The sequence below is a fragment of the Babylonia areolata genome, chromosome 4, assembly GCF_041734735.1.
Source record: "Babylonia areolata isolate BAREFJ2019XMU chromosome 4, ASM4173473v1, whole genome shotgun sequence".
Classification (NCBI taxonomy): domain Eukaryota; kingdom Metazoa; phylum Mollusca; class Gastropoda; order Neogastropoda; family Buccinidae; genus Babylonia; species Babylonia areolata.
Window position 1 is genome coordinate 54,516,467 of NC_134879.1, and position 16,889 is coordinate 54,533,355.

The following is a 16,889-nucleotide window of genomic DNA, read 5'->3' on the forward strand; positions in this document are numbered from 1 at the left end:
TATATATATATATATATATATATATATATATATATATATATTTTAGCAGAGGACGTTAGCGTGTGTGTATCAGTTCAAACGGTTTGACACCTCCTTGAAACTGAAACTGAAACCTAGTGTAAATGGGTTCGAATTTTGTCTGTCACAAAAAAAGTTTTGATGCTCTCTCTGTCTCTCTCTCTGCGTCCGTTTATGTGTGTGTGTGTGTGTGTGTGTGTGTGTGTGTGTGTGTGTCGGTGTGTGTGTGTGTGTGTGTGCTACGCACATACACTACTTCTCCCTCCCCCGTCTTCCCTCCCTCTCCCCCTCCCGTTTTCGCTCTCTCTCGCTCTGAAGTATGCACCCACGCATAACTTGACATGCAGCAAGCGGAAAAAAGTACTCGCGCGAAAAAGAAAGGGGTTGTGAGGGGACGGGGAGTAGAGGGGGCCGGGGTTCTGGGCGGGAGACAGGGGGTGGGGGGATGAAGTCGATATATAACAAAGTGGGACAAGCACGCCCAACCGATGTGGTGCATCGAATACGTCGAAGTGTTGACGGTTCAGTAGCAGACGTTGAAAGGAGCAGGATGAAGTTAAGGTTTGTTTGTGAGGCTCTGTGACTCTCTCTCTCTCTCTCTCTCTCTCTCTCTGTGTGTGTGTGTGTGTGTGTGTGTGTGTGTGTGTTGTTTATATAACACTGATCTTATCCGAATTTAAGCAAAGGCTTGTGAACTGCTTCAAACAAGGCTGGCCCACTACTGACTTTCTGTACACACGATATTTTACTATGTATATGCAACATGTAAGACATCACAGGCGCCTGTTGCGTACTTACGTTACTTAAATACTAGATTAGAACGCTGGCTACATTGAGAACTGGAACGTCAATTTCAGTTGAATTGTAATGTCTTGCAGTTTAGCGTCCACATGAATACGGAAGATACTTCTTTTCCACTTTTGTACCAATGCTGTTGGTTTTTTTTTGGTTTTTTTTCTTGAATGTCCAAAATACAGTTAACCAAGAATTACTTAATTCCTGTTAGATATCACAGGCTTCCATCTATGATTAAAAAGCAAGGCGTCGTACCAACGAAATGATAATAATGTTCATTAGAGTTATCAGTAATGGTTGTCCTCAGTACCTTTCTAATCCATCCCCCCCCCCCCCCCCATTCGTGTCAACAGTTAATTCATATCACAGACGAAGGCCATTAGAACGAATCATCCCTCCACATCACACTGACGTTTATTACAGACCTTCAGCCACGGCAGTCTGGAATACCCTTCCTCTTTCTGTTCAACAGACTCAGTCTCTCAGTTTTTCCCCGTGGGAATGCCGGGGGTCTTTCAGCATACCCGCCGTCGGGAAATTCTGTGCTAGAAATTTCCTCTTTTCTATTGCTCTGTTTGTTTCTGCCTTTTTTTCTTACTTCATTGTTGTCTCCTTCTTCTGCCTTCCCAGTCCATTCTCTTTTCATTTTTTTTCAAGCAAGCCTTGACACTTTGTTCTCTTTTCCGCAGTCTATGATGTGCTATCCGTGCTGTTTTGCTTTGGCGATTTGTTAGTGAGATCTCTATGCATACACGTATGTGTTGTGCGTGTACCTGAAATTGTGCTACTGTTTATCTTCGTCACTTCAAAATTTGACTTCATGGCTGTGCATAATTCTTCTTTTCTGATTTCAACGGTAGTCCTACGCCGCTTTGCCTTGTTGTTCTTGTGCCCTTTTCACCTTCTCTCTCTCTCTCTCTCTCTCTCTCTTTTTTGTTGTTGTCGTTATCGTTAATGTTGTTATTGTTATTGTTGTCACAAGGACAGATTGGAAGACTGGGCGATGCCTAAAATCTTTATCCTTGAGTAATAAAGTTTTTGAATCTTTGAATCTTGAATCTTGAATCTCTCTCTCATTTATATATTTAATGCCCTGAAGATACAACAGGAATTCTGTGACAACAATGATAAAAGTTAGAATTAATTTACTATGCACGAGAAGCACTTTTGTTCTACAGGTTAAGTTAGTACGTATTTTACATTTTGTTGTGGCTGAGTGATCACCATATTGTGTACTTTTGACCTCTTTCTAGGGGCCGGAGGCCTGGAGATTAAAGTTTTGTTCTTGTTCTTGTTCTCTCTCTCTCTCTCTCTCTCTCTCTCTCTCTCTCTCTCTCTCTCTCTGTCTCTCTCTCTCTGTGTTGATTTCTCTTCCAGTTTCAACAACTAGTTCATTGTTTTCACTTTAGTTTTCACTCTATCATTTACATTTCAGTTTAGTTTTGTTAAAATTCACGTATGGTTAATTTCAAGCTTACTGATGTGAAGACACCCATTAATTACCCAGGATGTACATCTATCAGGACAGGACTTCACGTGAGATTTTCTTGTTATTTGTGTGTGCCCATGTGTGCGTATATGTGGAGGGCAGCTGCTTTGCACATAATGTATGTTAAAATGTGTGTATGCTTTGTGTGTGTGTGTGTGTGTGTGTGTGTGTGTGTGTGTGTGTGTGTATGACATTTTGACGTGTGTACGTAACATTTTTGCAATGTTATGCATCAGTGGTAAAACACCCAGAGCAGATTTCTGGGTAGAGTGCTATTCTTCTTCGTTCGTGGGCTGCAGCTCCCCACACGTTCACTCGTATGTACACAAGTGGGCTTTTACGTGTATGACCGTATTTTTTCCCCCGCCATGTAGGCAGCCATACTCCATTTTCTGGGAAAATGTCCTTTACAAGTATCCATGATGATGATGATGATGATGATTGTTGTTGTTATCATCATTAATAATAATATCATTATCATCATCATCATCATCATCATCATCATTGTTCTGTAAACTGTGATGCATTGTGACATGATCAAAATATAAAAAAAACAACTGTTCAAGTCATCTAAGTTTAAATTGCGTTACTGATGGCTGCAGAAAACAGACTAATATTGATGGATGTTGCTTACTGTATACACAAAGCTCTAGACATAAGGAAGCAGAGTTTAAGACTGTGAATCGTTCTGTGTTCTAATTAGGCCTACCCCAATTGTAAAGGACCAAGATTTTTATATAATTAAACAATTTGAGTCTTGAGTCTCTCCCTTTCTCTGCCTCCCTCTGTATCTGTCTCTCTGTGTGTGTCTGTCTGTGTGTCTTTCTGTGTCTCTCTGTCTCTGTCTCTGTTTCTCTCTGTTGCAGCAAAATATTACAAGACGCCCAAATGCGTTCGAATTTGCCTTTATATTATTGGTTAAAAACCACAATATTTGAGAGAAAAAAAGAAACAATAACTATTATTATTTCTGTACTAGGATTTTAAAAGAAAAGATACAAAACCTTCCTTGTAGATACTAAAAATATTAAGCTATTTTGTTGCTTCAGTGTACTCCATTTCGGTCTTCTGCTTGTAGTGCAGAACCGATTTAGATCTCGAGAAAAAGAATAATTGGAACTGAAAGAATCGGGTGCGATTACGTCACTCCAGGACGCAAAGTCTACATAGTTTCAGCAGCTGTTTCAAACCAGTTTGCAGAGAACGTCAGGTCTGTCCCTGGACATTCAAAACGTTCAGGGGCCTGTTCAAGATAAAATTCATTTTACCTTCAGGCAAGTTATCTTTGACATGGTTGGGACCCACGGGTAACGTTTACCTTGAAGGTTAAGTTATCTCCGTATTCAAGACACACGCCGTTCACTCAGACAGCTAACCCATCATCTTTAAAAAAAATCAAAAAAAAAAATCCCGAAGATTCCTTTCTTCGCATGCTCTCAGTTTCACCTCTCATTGCACCACAGCTCGGAACAATATCGAGAGAGTTCGCAAAACACGTGCTATCCGTAAAGCACGCCTGTTTTCCCTTTAAAAAAAAAAAAAAAAGTAAGGAAAATGCTGCAAAAGGATCCGCCATATTTACCCAGTCTGCTTCGTGGGCAGTCACCCTTGGCAGGTAGTGAGGATACATTGCCTTCGGGTTTGTAGACACACGGGTAGACTCTTGTGTTCATGACTACTGGATGTTGCTTACCCTCGGGCAGTTTGCCTTGCCTCAGGCAGATTACCTGCAGGTACACATTTATCCTCAGGCACGATGTTCTCTTGAATAGGCCCCAGTTCAGTACTGGTCACCAGCATGCCGCAACACTAATCTTTTTCAGTTGAAATTAAACCCTCACCACTGGACAGGAGGAGGAGGAATTCCGTCACACATACTGATGCTTGTGGACATTTTTGTTAGAGTATCGATTTTTATATTTGAATGTTTACTAGTGATTGTAGACATTTTTTTGTTAGAGTATTTATTTTACATTCAATTGTTCTCATTTATGAGAGGAGGGAGATGAATGACGAGTAGACGGGCGCAACAGCCAAGTGGTTGAAATGTTGGACTTTCAATCTGAGGGTCCTGCAGGTTCGAATCTCGGTGACGGCGCTGGTGGGTAAAGGGTGGTGATGTTTCCGATCTCCCAGATCAACATGTGTGCATACCTGTTTGTGCCTGAACCCCCTTCGTGTGTGTACGCAAGCAGAAAATCAAAATAATATGCACTTTAAAGATCCTGTAATGCATGTTTGAGTTCAGTGGGTTATGGAAACAAGAACATACTAAGCATGCACACCTCTGAAAACAGAGTGTGGCTGCCTACATGGCAGGGTAAAACGGTCATACACGTAAAAGCCCACTTGTGGACATATGAGTGAACATGGGAGTTGCAACCCACGAACGATGAAGAAGAATGGCGAGTTGTAGAAAATGATAAATGATACGGATACTTATACAGTGCCTATCCTCTAAGTTTTAAGCACTTTACAAACACGGGATCATTTGCGCAACAGACTGCCTATGGGTAGAGCCGACTGACAGCTGCCATTGGGAGCTCATCATTCGTTTCCTGTGTCATTCAGTCAGGTTTTAAGTCACCCGCACATACACATGCAGACATATACCATTTTACGTGTATGACCTTTACGTTAGTTTATTTATTCCCACCATGTAGGCATCCACACTCTGCATTCGTGGGTGTGCATGCTGGGTATGTTCTTGTTTTCATAACCCATCGAATGCTGACGTGGATTACGCGATCCTCAAGTGCGTATTTGATCTTCTGTATGTGTATGCACATTAGCAGGTCTGCACATATGTTGACCTGGGAAAAAATCTTACGCTTAAACCACTCGGCTATTGTGCCTGGGAAACTGGGTAGATGGAGGGTCCACCACTGGACAGTCATACTAATAATGCGAATTTCATGAGAAACTTCTTGTGCGTGGAGTACGTGTAGGTATACGTAGTGAAACTACTATGCAAGGGATTGGGCTCCCTGAAGGATAAAGCGGATTTACTCAGTAAAACGCCCATCTCCAAATTTTCGAGTGAAATTTGTGCAAAGAGCTGGTGGTGGGCGTTTACAAGGTGGTTTACAGCACCTGTTTACTCAGCTCCCCCAAAGCAGATCATTCAAACAAGCAACCAACTCGTCATTCTGGCAGTTTTAGTAAGCTACCAGTGGGCTGGTAAACTCAAACACGTTCTTAACCATTGCTCTGAAAATACGTGGATAGCTCATTGGCCAGGAAAGCTGAAGCCAACTGGACGCCACATTGTTTCTCGTATCCGGCCGTCAGTCCGTTGACAAGTCGTCTGCGAACTGGTGGTAGTTTCTGAACTGTAACCGTGTATCTTCGATTAAATCGTGTTTTGCTTGCCCCCACGACATGCCAAATGTTGTGTCTTGATTGAAATCTGCCAATGGTTTATCTACCAAAGTTTTCACAGGAAAACAGTGCAGTGACACGTGGCGCAAACTTGCAGTGGAGACACACAAGAATGTCAGCTTAACTAACGCCGCGTGCAAGTGAAATTGTGGTTGAAGTCGAACTCGCTTGGCTGACCTGTGGAAGTGTTTCCGATCCACAAAAAGTCAAATTGGCATATTGTAACCCTTCGTGGTGTCAGAGTAAACAAAAAGTTCAAGAAGATCCGTAATGCATGTTTGGTTAGTGGTTTTAAACAAACACGCATCCACAAAAGGTGTGTGTGCCTAAGGTCAGGGAAAGGCGGATACAGTGAAGCCCACTTGGGACATATAGTGTCAGATTAGAACACGACAACGAATGGCATTGTACGATGAAGATAAAATGATAGACTTACACAGTGCTTTCAGATTTCTTTAAGCAATTTTACACACGGAATCATTTCGCACATGATGCCTATGGGTTTAGTGGCCGGACTGACAGTGCATTGGGATGTATCATTCGTTTCTGTGTCATTCAGTAGTGTGTTGTGTAATGCAGTATCTGGTTTGTAGTGTTGACTTCTTTGTTTAATATTATTCCCATTACGCATCACTCGTTCGTGTTATGGGTATTTATTGTATTTATAAACCCATCACAGCATACGCATTTGGACTAGCCGTCCATCGTATTTAATACATGCCTTGGTACATGCAAGAGATACCTGCACTTGTTGACGCGGGCAAAAAGCTTACTTAAAATCGTTTGTGCCTAACGTAGTGACCCACCATGGACATATACAATAATCATTTCATGAGAATTCTTGTGTGTGGTGTGTGTGTGTTGTGTGATATGAAGGTGTGTGGCGTCCCGCGCGAGCGGATTCACTCAGTAAAAGCAATCCAAACAAACATTTAACAGCGGAAGGTCTAAACAAGTGATTTAACATGCACGTTTTGCACAAAGAGATCATCTACCACAAGCAACAATGTCATTCAGTTTTGTCGTACAGCTGGTGTAAATACCAAAACGTAATTCTAAAAACACTAGCTCACCAGAAACACACCAACGACCCACATCCTACCGGAGCAAGCCGTTGAGCTCTGCAACTTGGTAATTCAACTTGAACTGGTCGCATTCGTGTACATCGATATGGTTTCTCCTACGATGCAAATTTGTGTCGGTGATTAAATATCGCCAATGGATAGCTAACCAATGTTTTCAGGGAAGAGGGGACAGGGCCGAATGGGGGAGGTAACAAGAAGAGCATAATAAGGTGTGCAAGAAGTTGTTGAAGAGTTAGGCTCTGGTTGGATGAGCTCTAAACACAAACGCAAGGCACGCACGCTGCGCTCATACACACACAGAGGCAAGAGGCATGCGCTATCGTGAATATAGTCATTTTTACAATGTTGTTGGTGACTTTGAATGGCATAAGTCAGAGGCTGCACTGACAGGACCACATGCATCGTTACAGATTACAAACAACACACGACATTTCATACAATAAAAGTAGCATCACACATGGTTTCAGATTTTAAAAGGATTTTACAGACGAAAAACAATGCTTACACGTACTGTCTGGTTTGGTATGTTACTAAGTAAAATATAAATGAGTCCTTAATGGTTCAATTCCGTAAAGCTCTTTTTCTGTGCACATATTCTGCCATAATGATTATCATCAACTTTAATATAATATGACATATGTAAGCCCTCACACAACTAAGTTATCACGTATGTATAAAAAGAGCGACTTGAAAACAGAATGTTAAACCGAACTCTCTGCCGCACAAGGACTATAAACAACTTTAGATATTATCCAGTTCCAACACTTACATTCAACACAAAGCTGTTTGTGTAATGTTTGTTGGGACAGCCCAAAAAGATTCAGACACATTTAAAACACTGAAACAGTCACAACACAATGTAACTGCAACCAGACAAGGAACAACTTACCACAATCAACTTCGTATTTGTGGACAGTGTGGTAAGTAATTCACCCATGAAGTATCGTAATAAAAAAACGTTAAAAAACAAACTGAGCATCAGCCATTGAATAATTACATCATACTAAATTTGACAGCTTGAAGTCTAAGTCATTCCTATAAATGAGATGTTTTGTTATGCTTGTTTGCAGGAGTTTGATAATGGGAACAATGCAGGGTGGATGATGCGTAATGTGTCGAGAATTTGTTCGTGTGGTGGTGTGTGAGGGGGTGTGTGGTTGTGCGGGTGTGTGTGGGTGAGGGAAAGAAAAATCAAGTTTTGATTCTCAATCACAGTACTACAAACTCATATATACTAATAATAACTAACAGTATGCTATACTGCATTGGGTGAGTTGTGCTTTCTCTTGTTTCTTCTTCTCTGTCGTTCTTTTGAATGATACTCTCAGCATGCTCATCCGGCATCATCACTCACACACACATCCGTCCACACCCGAAATCAACAATATCTCAATCCACTCCCCCCCAACACATCATACGAAGTAAAGAATGTGTTAGTGGGTAACATACTAAACGATGATGATGATGATTTAGATAAAATAGTCTTCTTTAGCGCGGTGCTCCGCTTGTGGAACAAGCTTAATTACTGCGCTTTACAGTAAGATAAAAGCAGTTGATTGATTGAGAGAGACATACAGACAGACAGACAGACAGACAGACAGACAGAGACAGAGAGAGAGGGAGAGAGAGATTTTGTAGCTCAAGTGAGAATGTGATACTATAATGCGATATCATCGGCAAAGATCAAGGAAAGCATTTCTTCTGTTAAACGTGAAAGCTGAATACCGTGTTTCCTTCCTTTCTGAATCGTATAGATAGATAGATAGATAGATAGAGAGAGAGAGAGAGAGAGAGAGAGAGAGAGAGAGAGAGGTATATACCACACATTTTAAGAATGATTTAACTCTTGCACACAAAAAGAGACCGCTAGAAAAAAAAAAACACACACAAAAAAACCAACAACAACAACAACAAACAACAACAACAAAAAACAAACAAACAACAACAACAACAACAACAAAAAAAACAACAACAACAACAACAAACAACAACAACAACAACAAAAAAAACAACAACAACAACAAACAACAACAACAACAACAAAAAACAAACAAACAACAACAACAACAAAAAAACAACAACAAACAGTGCACTCAGGCACAAGAATAAACCACAACCGTACGCGTGTCAGATCATCAAAACATGAGTTGTGTGTGTGTGTGTGTGTGTGTGTGTGTGTGTGTGTGTGTGTGTGTGTGTGCGCGCGTGCTTGCGTGCGTGTGTGTGTTGAGCTCATCCCACCTACACCTTTGGACTGAACGCTTTCTCTCTCACCTCCCTTAGTGAAAAAGCTGGAGGCTGCTCCTCAGTCACATCAAATCAACAGCTGCATTCAAGAAAAGCTTTAAAACATACCTATTCTATCCACACAACACAACTTAACACACACACACACACACACACACACACACACACACACACACACACACCGGTCTTTGGCATACACAGTGGGGTGTGATCTGTGCATGAACGGGTTGTACAGAAACAAACAATCAAACGAAAGCGACGATAACAACAACAACAACAACGATATATTCAAAATGCCCAAACCAAACAGACCAAAATCGGAACCACATTCAAGCTTTTTGAAAGGCAAATTTGCTCAAAATATGTCAAATTTAAACAGGCCAAGTCGAAACCACGTTATCAGTTCAAGTCGATGACAGAGCAAATTCTCCTTCTTCTTCTGCGTTCCCCGTGATCATGGTCTCAGACTTGCAGTCCTATGCTGGAAATGAAGGTGGTGGTCTTGATGAGGTCTTCTTTGGTGCCCCAGAGCTTTTCTGCCAGTGTGGCTCCATAGGGCCACTGCTGCGTCCGTGCATCTTGATACAGGGGGCAGGACTGCAGGATGTGCTCCGGGGTTTGTGGGCCTGTCTTACACGGGCAGTCAGGAGTGTGTGACAGCTTCATTCGGTACATGTGGTTTCACAGGCGGCAGTGCCCCGCGCGTAGTCGGAATATGATTGTCTGCTGGAATCGCTGCAGGTGAGGCATCTGGTCATCAGGTGGATGGCTATGTTGTTGCTGGAATGTGAGCAAATGAAATAACATCTGATGAGACGTCATTCGGATGAGACGATAAACCGAGGTCCCGTGTGCTAGCATGCACTTAGCACACGCAAAAGAACCCACGGCAACAAAAGGGTTGTTCCTGGCAAAATTCTGTGGAAAAATCCACGTCAATAGGAAAAACAAATAAAACTGCATGCAGGAAAAATACCAAAAAAAAAAGAAAAAAAAAGAAAAAGAAAAAAAAAGGGTGGCGCTGTAGTATAGCGACACGCTCTCCCTGGGGAGAGCAGCCCGAATTTCACACAGATAAATCTGTTGTGATAAAAAGAAATACAAAATACAAAAAAACAAAAAAAACACAAACAAACAACAACAAAAAACTGCTTCCTTCATACAGACTGGACATGGCACGACAGGATCTTCATTGAATGAGCGAAAAAACTGTCCGTGCACCATATCGTGTACATCTATAGCTGTCAGTGAGCTGATCAGTGAAGAAAACATCGTCGCAAAGCTCATTCTGCCTAGCCCCGGGTGCAATAACCGAATGGCTAAAGCGTCGGACTTTCAATCTGAGGGTCTGGGGTTCGAATCTCGGTGCACCTGGTGGGTAAAGGGTAGAGATTTTTCCGATCTCCCATGTCAACATCTTGTGCAGACCTGCTCGTGCCTGAACCCCCTTCGTGTTTATGCGCACGCAGAAGATCAAATACGCACATTAAAGATCCTGTAATCCATGTCAGCGTTCGGTGGGGTATGGAAACAAGAATATACCCAGCATACACCCCCCCCGCCCCCCGAAAACGGAGTATGGCTGCCTACATGGCGGGGTAAATAGACAAAAACGGTCATACACGTAAAATGTTACATGTCTGTCTGAGTGTGTGTGTGCGCCTGAAATCTGATTGAATGACACAGGAAACGAATGATGAGCGCCCAGTGGCAGCCGTCATTCGGCTCTACCCAGATAGGCAGCCTGTGGTGCAAATGACCCCGTGTATGTAAAGCGCTTAGAGCCTTGGTCTCTGACCGAGGATAGGCGCTATATAAGTATCCACATCGACTTATCTATTAATACGTTAAAAACGACTGTCCCAAACACTGAGAAATCCTCGTTTGTCTGTGTGAGATGAAGATTGATTTATTGTGTTGTAAGTTTTTGTTGAAGTTTATGTGTCTGAAAATTTGGATTTTGGTGCCAGCGGAAGAAACTGGACAAAATAAATAAATAAATAACAAATTAAAAAAAAACAAAAAAACAAAAAAAAAACACCACTTATTTTGCCTTGATTCCATGCATGCCATTCTCGTATAGCCAGCCAACGCATGTGAATGCCAGAGTCACACAGTTAATGAACACAGTCTCCTACCCGTGGTCAGGTACAACATCTCCACAGTGTGCACAGCAGCAGCAGCAGCAGCAGCCATCATGTGCACACTGGTGGACCTGCCGACAGTGTGGGGACAAACACGGCTGTGTCAAAACTACACTCCCACACTGGACGGCGGACAGTGTACGGCTGATGTCGAGGTGTGCGAGTTCAAGCTGGTGGTGACCAACAAGCTGACCCTGACCAAAGACGATGGAACGGGACTGTTCGTGGACAGCTATGATGTCTACAGGTCAGTGTCAGCAGTCAAGCAGAAAACGAACTAGATTAAAAGCTTGATTAATTAACTGATGTGGAATTACAACAGTTTCTTCTCCAAGGTCCGATGTTGCCATCAGTGAAGTGCTCAGATCTGTCTAATATTTCTTAAAAGAGGTTAGAAATTTAACGGAAGAAGGAAACACAGACACAGACACACACACACACACACACACACACACGCCCCGTCCCCCCTCCTTCCTCCATCCTCTCCACACCAGTTCATGAAACTAGTGAGTGATTTTAGTCGTAAATGTCTTTTTTTTTTTTCTTGCAGTGTACACATACAATGTTGCAATGTGTGTGTGTGTGTGTGTGTGTGTGTGTGTGTGTGTGTGTGTGTGTGTGTGTGTGTGTGTGTGTGTTGGTGGGTGGTTTGGGCTGTCAGAGAGGTGAACGGAATCCCCTTGTCAGAAGAAGAGCTGAGGGACGTGGTGGTTGGTGATGGGGCAACACCGAACCGACTTGTCACTGTTGTCAATGGGACCATGCCTGGTATGTATGTGTGTGTGTGTGTGTGTGTGTGTGTGTGTGTGTGTGTGTGTGTGTGTGTGTGTGTGTGTGTGTGTGTGCCTCTGTGCCCATCTTCCTCTTAGTGCCTTTGCTCATTACAATCTCAATAAATAGATACTGCTGAGGACGCCGACGCCAACGCTGATAACGAAGGAGTGGGTTATCACTGCTTTCAGAAACAACAACAACAACAACAAAAATAAACGCAATGAAAAAAACCCACACAAACAAATAAACAAAAAAAACAACAACAAAAAACAAAACAAAAACAAACCAGAACCAAAACAGCAGCAACAACAACAACAACAAAAAACAAAACAAAACAAAAAAACAACAACAGAGACACTGTCCATATAGGATTTGTTTTCATTATAAAACCACACAATTACAATCGGGTTATGGTGCAGTAGGGGGGGGGGGGGGGTGTCTATTTGATACAGAAACCTAATGCAGGCTCTCAAGTTTCTTCTTCTTCTTTTTTTTTATATTGAAAAAAAAAAAAAAAAAAAAAATTCGGTAGGCATCTATCCGCTTAGCACTGATGTGGTGGTAGCGTGTACGGAGCAGTCCGCACGCTTTCAGTGACACCTCCTTGATTAACTCACTCAGTACGGCCAGTCCTCTCTTCTCCTCTACACAGACCCCTCGGATGTCCAGTGGGTGTCTGAATGACCCAACCTTTAGCTTCCGTTGTCAGAATTGTGATATTTTTTTGTCAACATTCACGTCTTCAGTATAAGAGCCTTCCGCTTGCAATATTTTGATGATGGTAATTGGGGTGAAACGCTGTTAACGTGGTCTCTTTCGCCGTTCGTATGGAGAGAGTTAAAACCTTTCCTCTACGTCGTGGGGGTGCTCACACCCACACACATGGTTTGGTTTTTGCTCTGTAACTCCAGTCATGTTGAAGCCACTTTCATTAAATTTCATGAGTTTGTTTCTAATGTATCATACTGCAAATCAAATAAAAAAAATATTTTGTTTTATCCATAAATAACGAAATGAAATACAATAAACGTCCCAGTACGTCGTGGGTGTGTGTGTGTGCACACCCATACTCTCAAAGAATACATTTTGCGCGCTGTACGTCGTGTGTATGGAGCCACCCATACTTGCAAAGAACAAGCCTTGAGAGAGAGAGAGAGAGAGAGAGAGAGAGATTCCAGATTCTGGATCATTTATTCATGTACAGGCCTAGGCCCTTTATGAAGGGGTATGTGAACAATATTCTTGTGTATATATATAGACAAACATCACGTTGCAATGCCTGTTAACGTCCAAATATTCTATTCAACAAACATGTAAGTAAACCAGTGCTACGGTTCAGTACGCAGAACAATAAAATGCTGTCATGAAGTTACAGTTTCTCTGAATTTGAAAGCTGTATATGAAAATAGAGAAAATTTTCGAACAGTTTCAGGATATGTTGATGACATTAGTAAGTTCAATTTAAACAATGTAGGTTGTCTATCATTTTTAGGTGGAATGAATTCTTCTCGAATGTTCTTAAGAGACGAAGAAAAAAGAACAAAATGTATCTCATTGTCTTGTGAGTCTTTACATAATGGACAAATTAAATTACTATCATTACATGTTCTGTATCTGTAACGATGTACCTCTAATTCCGAAATACCTAATCTAAATCTAGTCGTTATATATTTTAAATGCCTATCCATTTTTAACACCAAGTAAGGTTTCAGATCAGACATGTTGCAAAAATTCTTACAAAAACTAAACCGTTCACTATTTTGTATGTGATCAGACCATTTCTGCCATCTACAATATCAATCGTTGGCGAAAAACAGAGATAAACGCCGGAATGCGCCTTGGTTTAACCAAACAAAACCAAAACCATACTCAAACAAACAATGACGAATCTTATGACGAGAGAGAGAGAGAGAGAGAGAGAGAAGTCTTCAAGTGGGTATGAAAATGCTTCTTGTTGCCCACTGTTCGCAGTTGGTACCACCAGGATCGGGCCTTTTTGTCTGTTACGCATCATATCCTGTTTCAAGTCTGCGGTTTTACTCTGAAGTTTAACTCATTTAAAAAATGGATATTTATTGTACTTGATAAAAGAACTGATTTAAATACAATTTTGATATAATTGTTTTTCATGTAAAACAACGACAACAACAACAAACAACAACAACAACAAAAAACCATCAGAATCAATTGGCACCGGCTATTTTCATCTAGATGGAAAAGCCTTTTTTGAGAACTAGATAATTATCATTGTATGTCTGAAATCCATTGATCTGAATCTAGTTGATATAGAAATTTCCTTCCACTCAGTTCAAAACAGGGGAAACCCGCCTATGAAAAAAAAGGGTGGGGGAGGGTGGGGTGGGGGGGAGGTTGGGGGGGAAGAGCCATCTCGGTCAATGGAAAAGGGACTGGTACCATCCAGCTCAATCGATAGTAGTATCAATGTTCAGCTCAGAGACTGCTACCATGCACAGCCACCAAATGTATCACTGTATCATCAGCTGACGTAATTTCATCACACACACACACACACACACACACACACACACAGAGCATTAATCAATGTTGTTTTTCGTTCCACAAAGTATGGCCAGACAGGGACAGAGATCTGTGTGTGGCAAGTATATCAGTGTGTGTGTGTGTGTGTCTTGCCGGTCCATGAGAACATCAGTATGCCCCAAAGGGCGGGAGTGAATCACGCCGGCTTTGTTTGTTTGTTTGTTCGTTGCTGATATAAAGTGCGTTTGCTTTGTTTGTTGTTTTTCATTCCAAGCGTGTGAGATTTCATCCGTCTAAACGACTCAGAATTGACTCTCAGTCAGATCTAACTGATACATAATGTTTGGCACAAGAGAGCGGCCATTAACACGTACAGACCAAAACGGGCCTTTCAAAATTATCAGTCGCAGTGACATACGAAAAGAGTGTGGCTATAGGTTCCTTAGTGAACACCGTCGACGAACGGCAACGGATTATCTACCCTCTCTAGAAGACATATTGTAAGCGGCGACTCAAAAAAGCAAAATCACAGGCGCAATAGCCGAGTGGTTAAAGCGTTGGACTTCCAATCTGAGGGTCCGGGGTTCGAATCACGGTGACGGCGCCTGGTGGGTGGAGATTTTTCCGATCTCCCAGGTCAACATATGTGCAGACCTGCTTAATGCCTGAACCCCCTTCGTGTGTATACGGCAAGCAGAAGATCAAATACGGCACGTTAAAGATCATGTAATCCTTGTCAGCGTTCGGTGGGATATGGAAACAAGAACATACCCATCATGCACCCCCTCGAAAGCGGAGTATGGCTGCCTACATGGCGGGTTAAAAACGGTTATACACGTAAACGCCCACTCGTGTATATACACCAGTGAACGTGGGAGTTGGAGCCCACGAACAAAGAAGAAGAAGTATCAGCCAGCACGAATCACATCCAACTTTTGGGATTTTCGAGATGCTCCCCTCTGGTCGACGGTACAGAAGTATAATGACGAAAACCAATCGCTTCGCCAATAGCTTTTCCCCCAAAGCAGTCAGTGCCCTGTCACTCGAACAAATCCAGTGTGATAAATAGAATTGTACAATCAACAACCATCTAGTCATCAGCCCCATCCACGTGTAACATATTCTGTTCAAACGTGTGTGTGTGTGTGTGTGTGTGTGTGTGTGTGTGTGTGTGTGTGTGTGTGTGAGAGAGAGAGAGAGAGAGAGAGAGTGTGTGTGTGTGTGTGTGTGTGTGTGTGCAGTGCGTGCATGTGTGAGTATGCACAAGTTGTTATATTGATATGCACTGTATCTACTGTATCTGTGTTTGCGTATGATTATTGATTTATGTTCGTATCTTTTTATGTACTACCCCCCTCCCCCCCCCCCCCGCCCCCCCCCCCCCCCCCCCAAATTCCTTGTGACCCCGGTACACTCGGTAATAAATACATATTCTATTCTATTCTATTAGTTCCTAAAAAGAAACCATGGGTTGTTGTAGACCCACGACGAATGGGAAGGGGTTAGTTCCTGTACAGAAACCATGGATTGCTGTACACCCACGACGAACAGGAAGGGGTTAGTTCCTGTACAGAAACCATGGATTGCTGTACCACCACGACGAACAGGAAGGGGTTAGTTCCTATACAGAAACCATGGATTGTTGTAAACCCACGACGAACGGGAAGGGGTTAGTTCCTATACATAAACCATGGATTGCTGTACACCCACGATGAACAGGAAGGGATTAGTTCCTATACATAAACCATGGATTGCTGTACACCCACGACGAACAGGAAGGGGTTAGTTCCTGTACATAAACCATGGATTGCTGTACACCCACGATGAACAGGAAGGGGTTAGTTCCTATACAGAAACCATGGATTGCTGTACACCCACGATAAACAGGAAGGGGTTAGTTCCTATACAGAAACCATGGATTGCTGTACACCCACGATGTACGGGAAGGGGTTAGTTCCTATACATAAACCATGGATTGCTGTACACCCACGATGAACAAGAAGGGGTTAGTTCCTATACAGAAACCATGGATTGCTGTACACCCACGACGAACAAGAAGGGGTTAGTTCCTGTACAGAAACCATAGATTGCTGTACACCCACGATGAACAGGAAGGGGTTAGTTCCTATACAGAAACCATGGGTTGTTGTAGACCCACGACGAATGGGAAGGGGTTAGTTCCTGTACAGAAACCATGGATTGCTGTACACCCACGACGAACAGGAAGGGGTTAGTTCCTGTACATAAACCATGGATTGCTGTACACCCACGATGAACAGGAAGGGGTTAGTTGCTATACAGAAACCATGGATTGCTGTACACCCACGATAAACAGGAAGGGGTTAGTTCCTATACAGAAACCATGGATTGCTGTACACCCACGATGTACGGGAAGGGGTTAGTTCCTATACAGAAACCATGGATTGCTGTACACCCACGATGAACAAGAAGGGGTTA

The 16,889-nt window shown here is 42.4% G+C and overlaps 1 protein-coding gene across 1 annotated transcript in view; it reads left to right on the forward strand.

Annotated features, from left to right (window-relative positions):
- Nucleotides 1–474: 474 nt before the first annotated feature.
- Nucleotides 475–16,889, forward strand: part of LOC143281319 (uncharacterized) — a 34,512-nt gene continuing 18,097 nt past the window's right edge. The window contains exons 1-3 of the mRNA XM_076586509.1: nt 475–579; nt 11,164–11,406; nt 11,821–11,927. Coding sequence (XP_076442624.1) covers nt 569–579; nt 11,164–11,406; nt 11,821–11,927 — 361 coding nt within the window. The 5' untranslated portion in view covers nt 475–568. The remainder of the gene's footprint in view (nt 580–11,163; nt 11,407–11,820; nt 11,928–16,889) is intronic.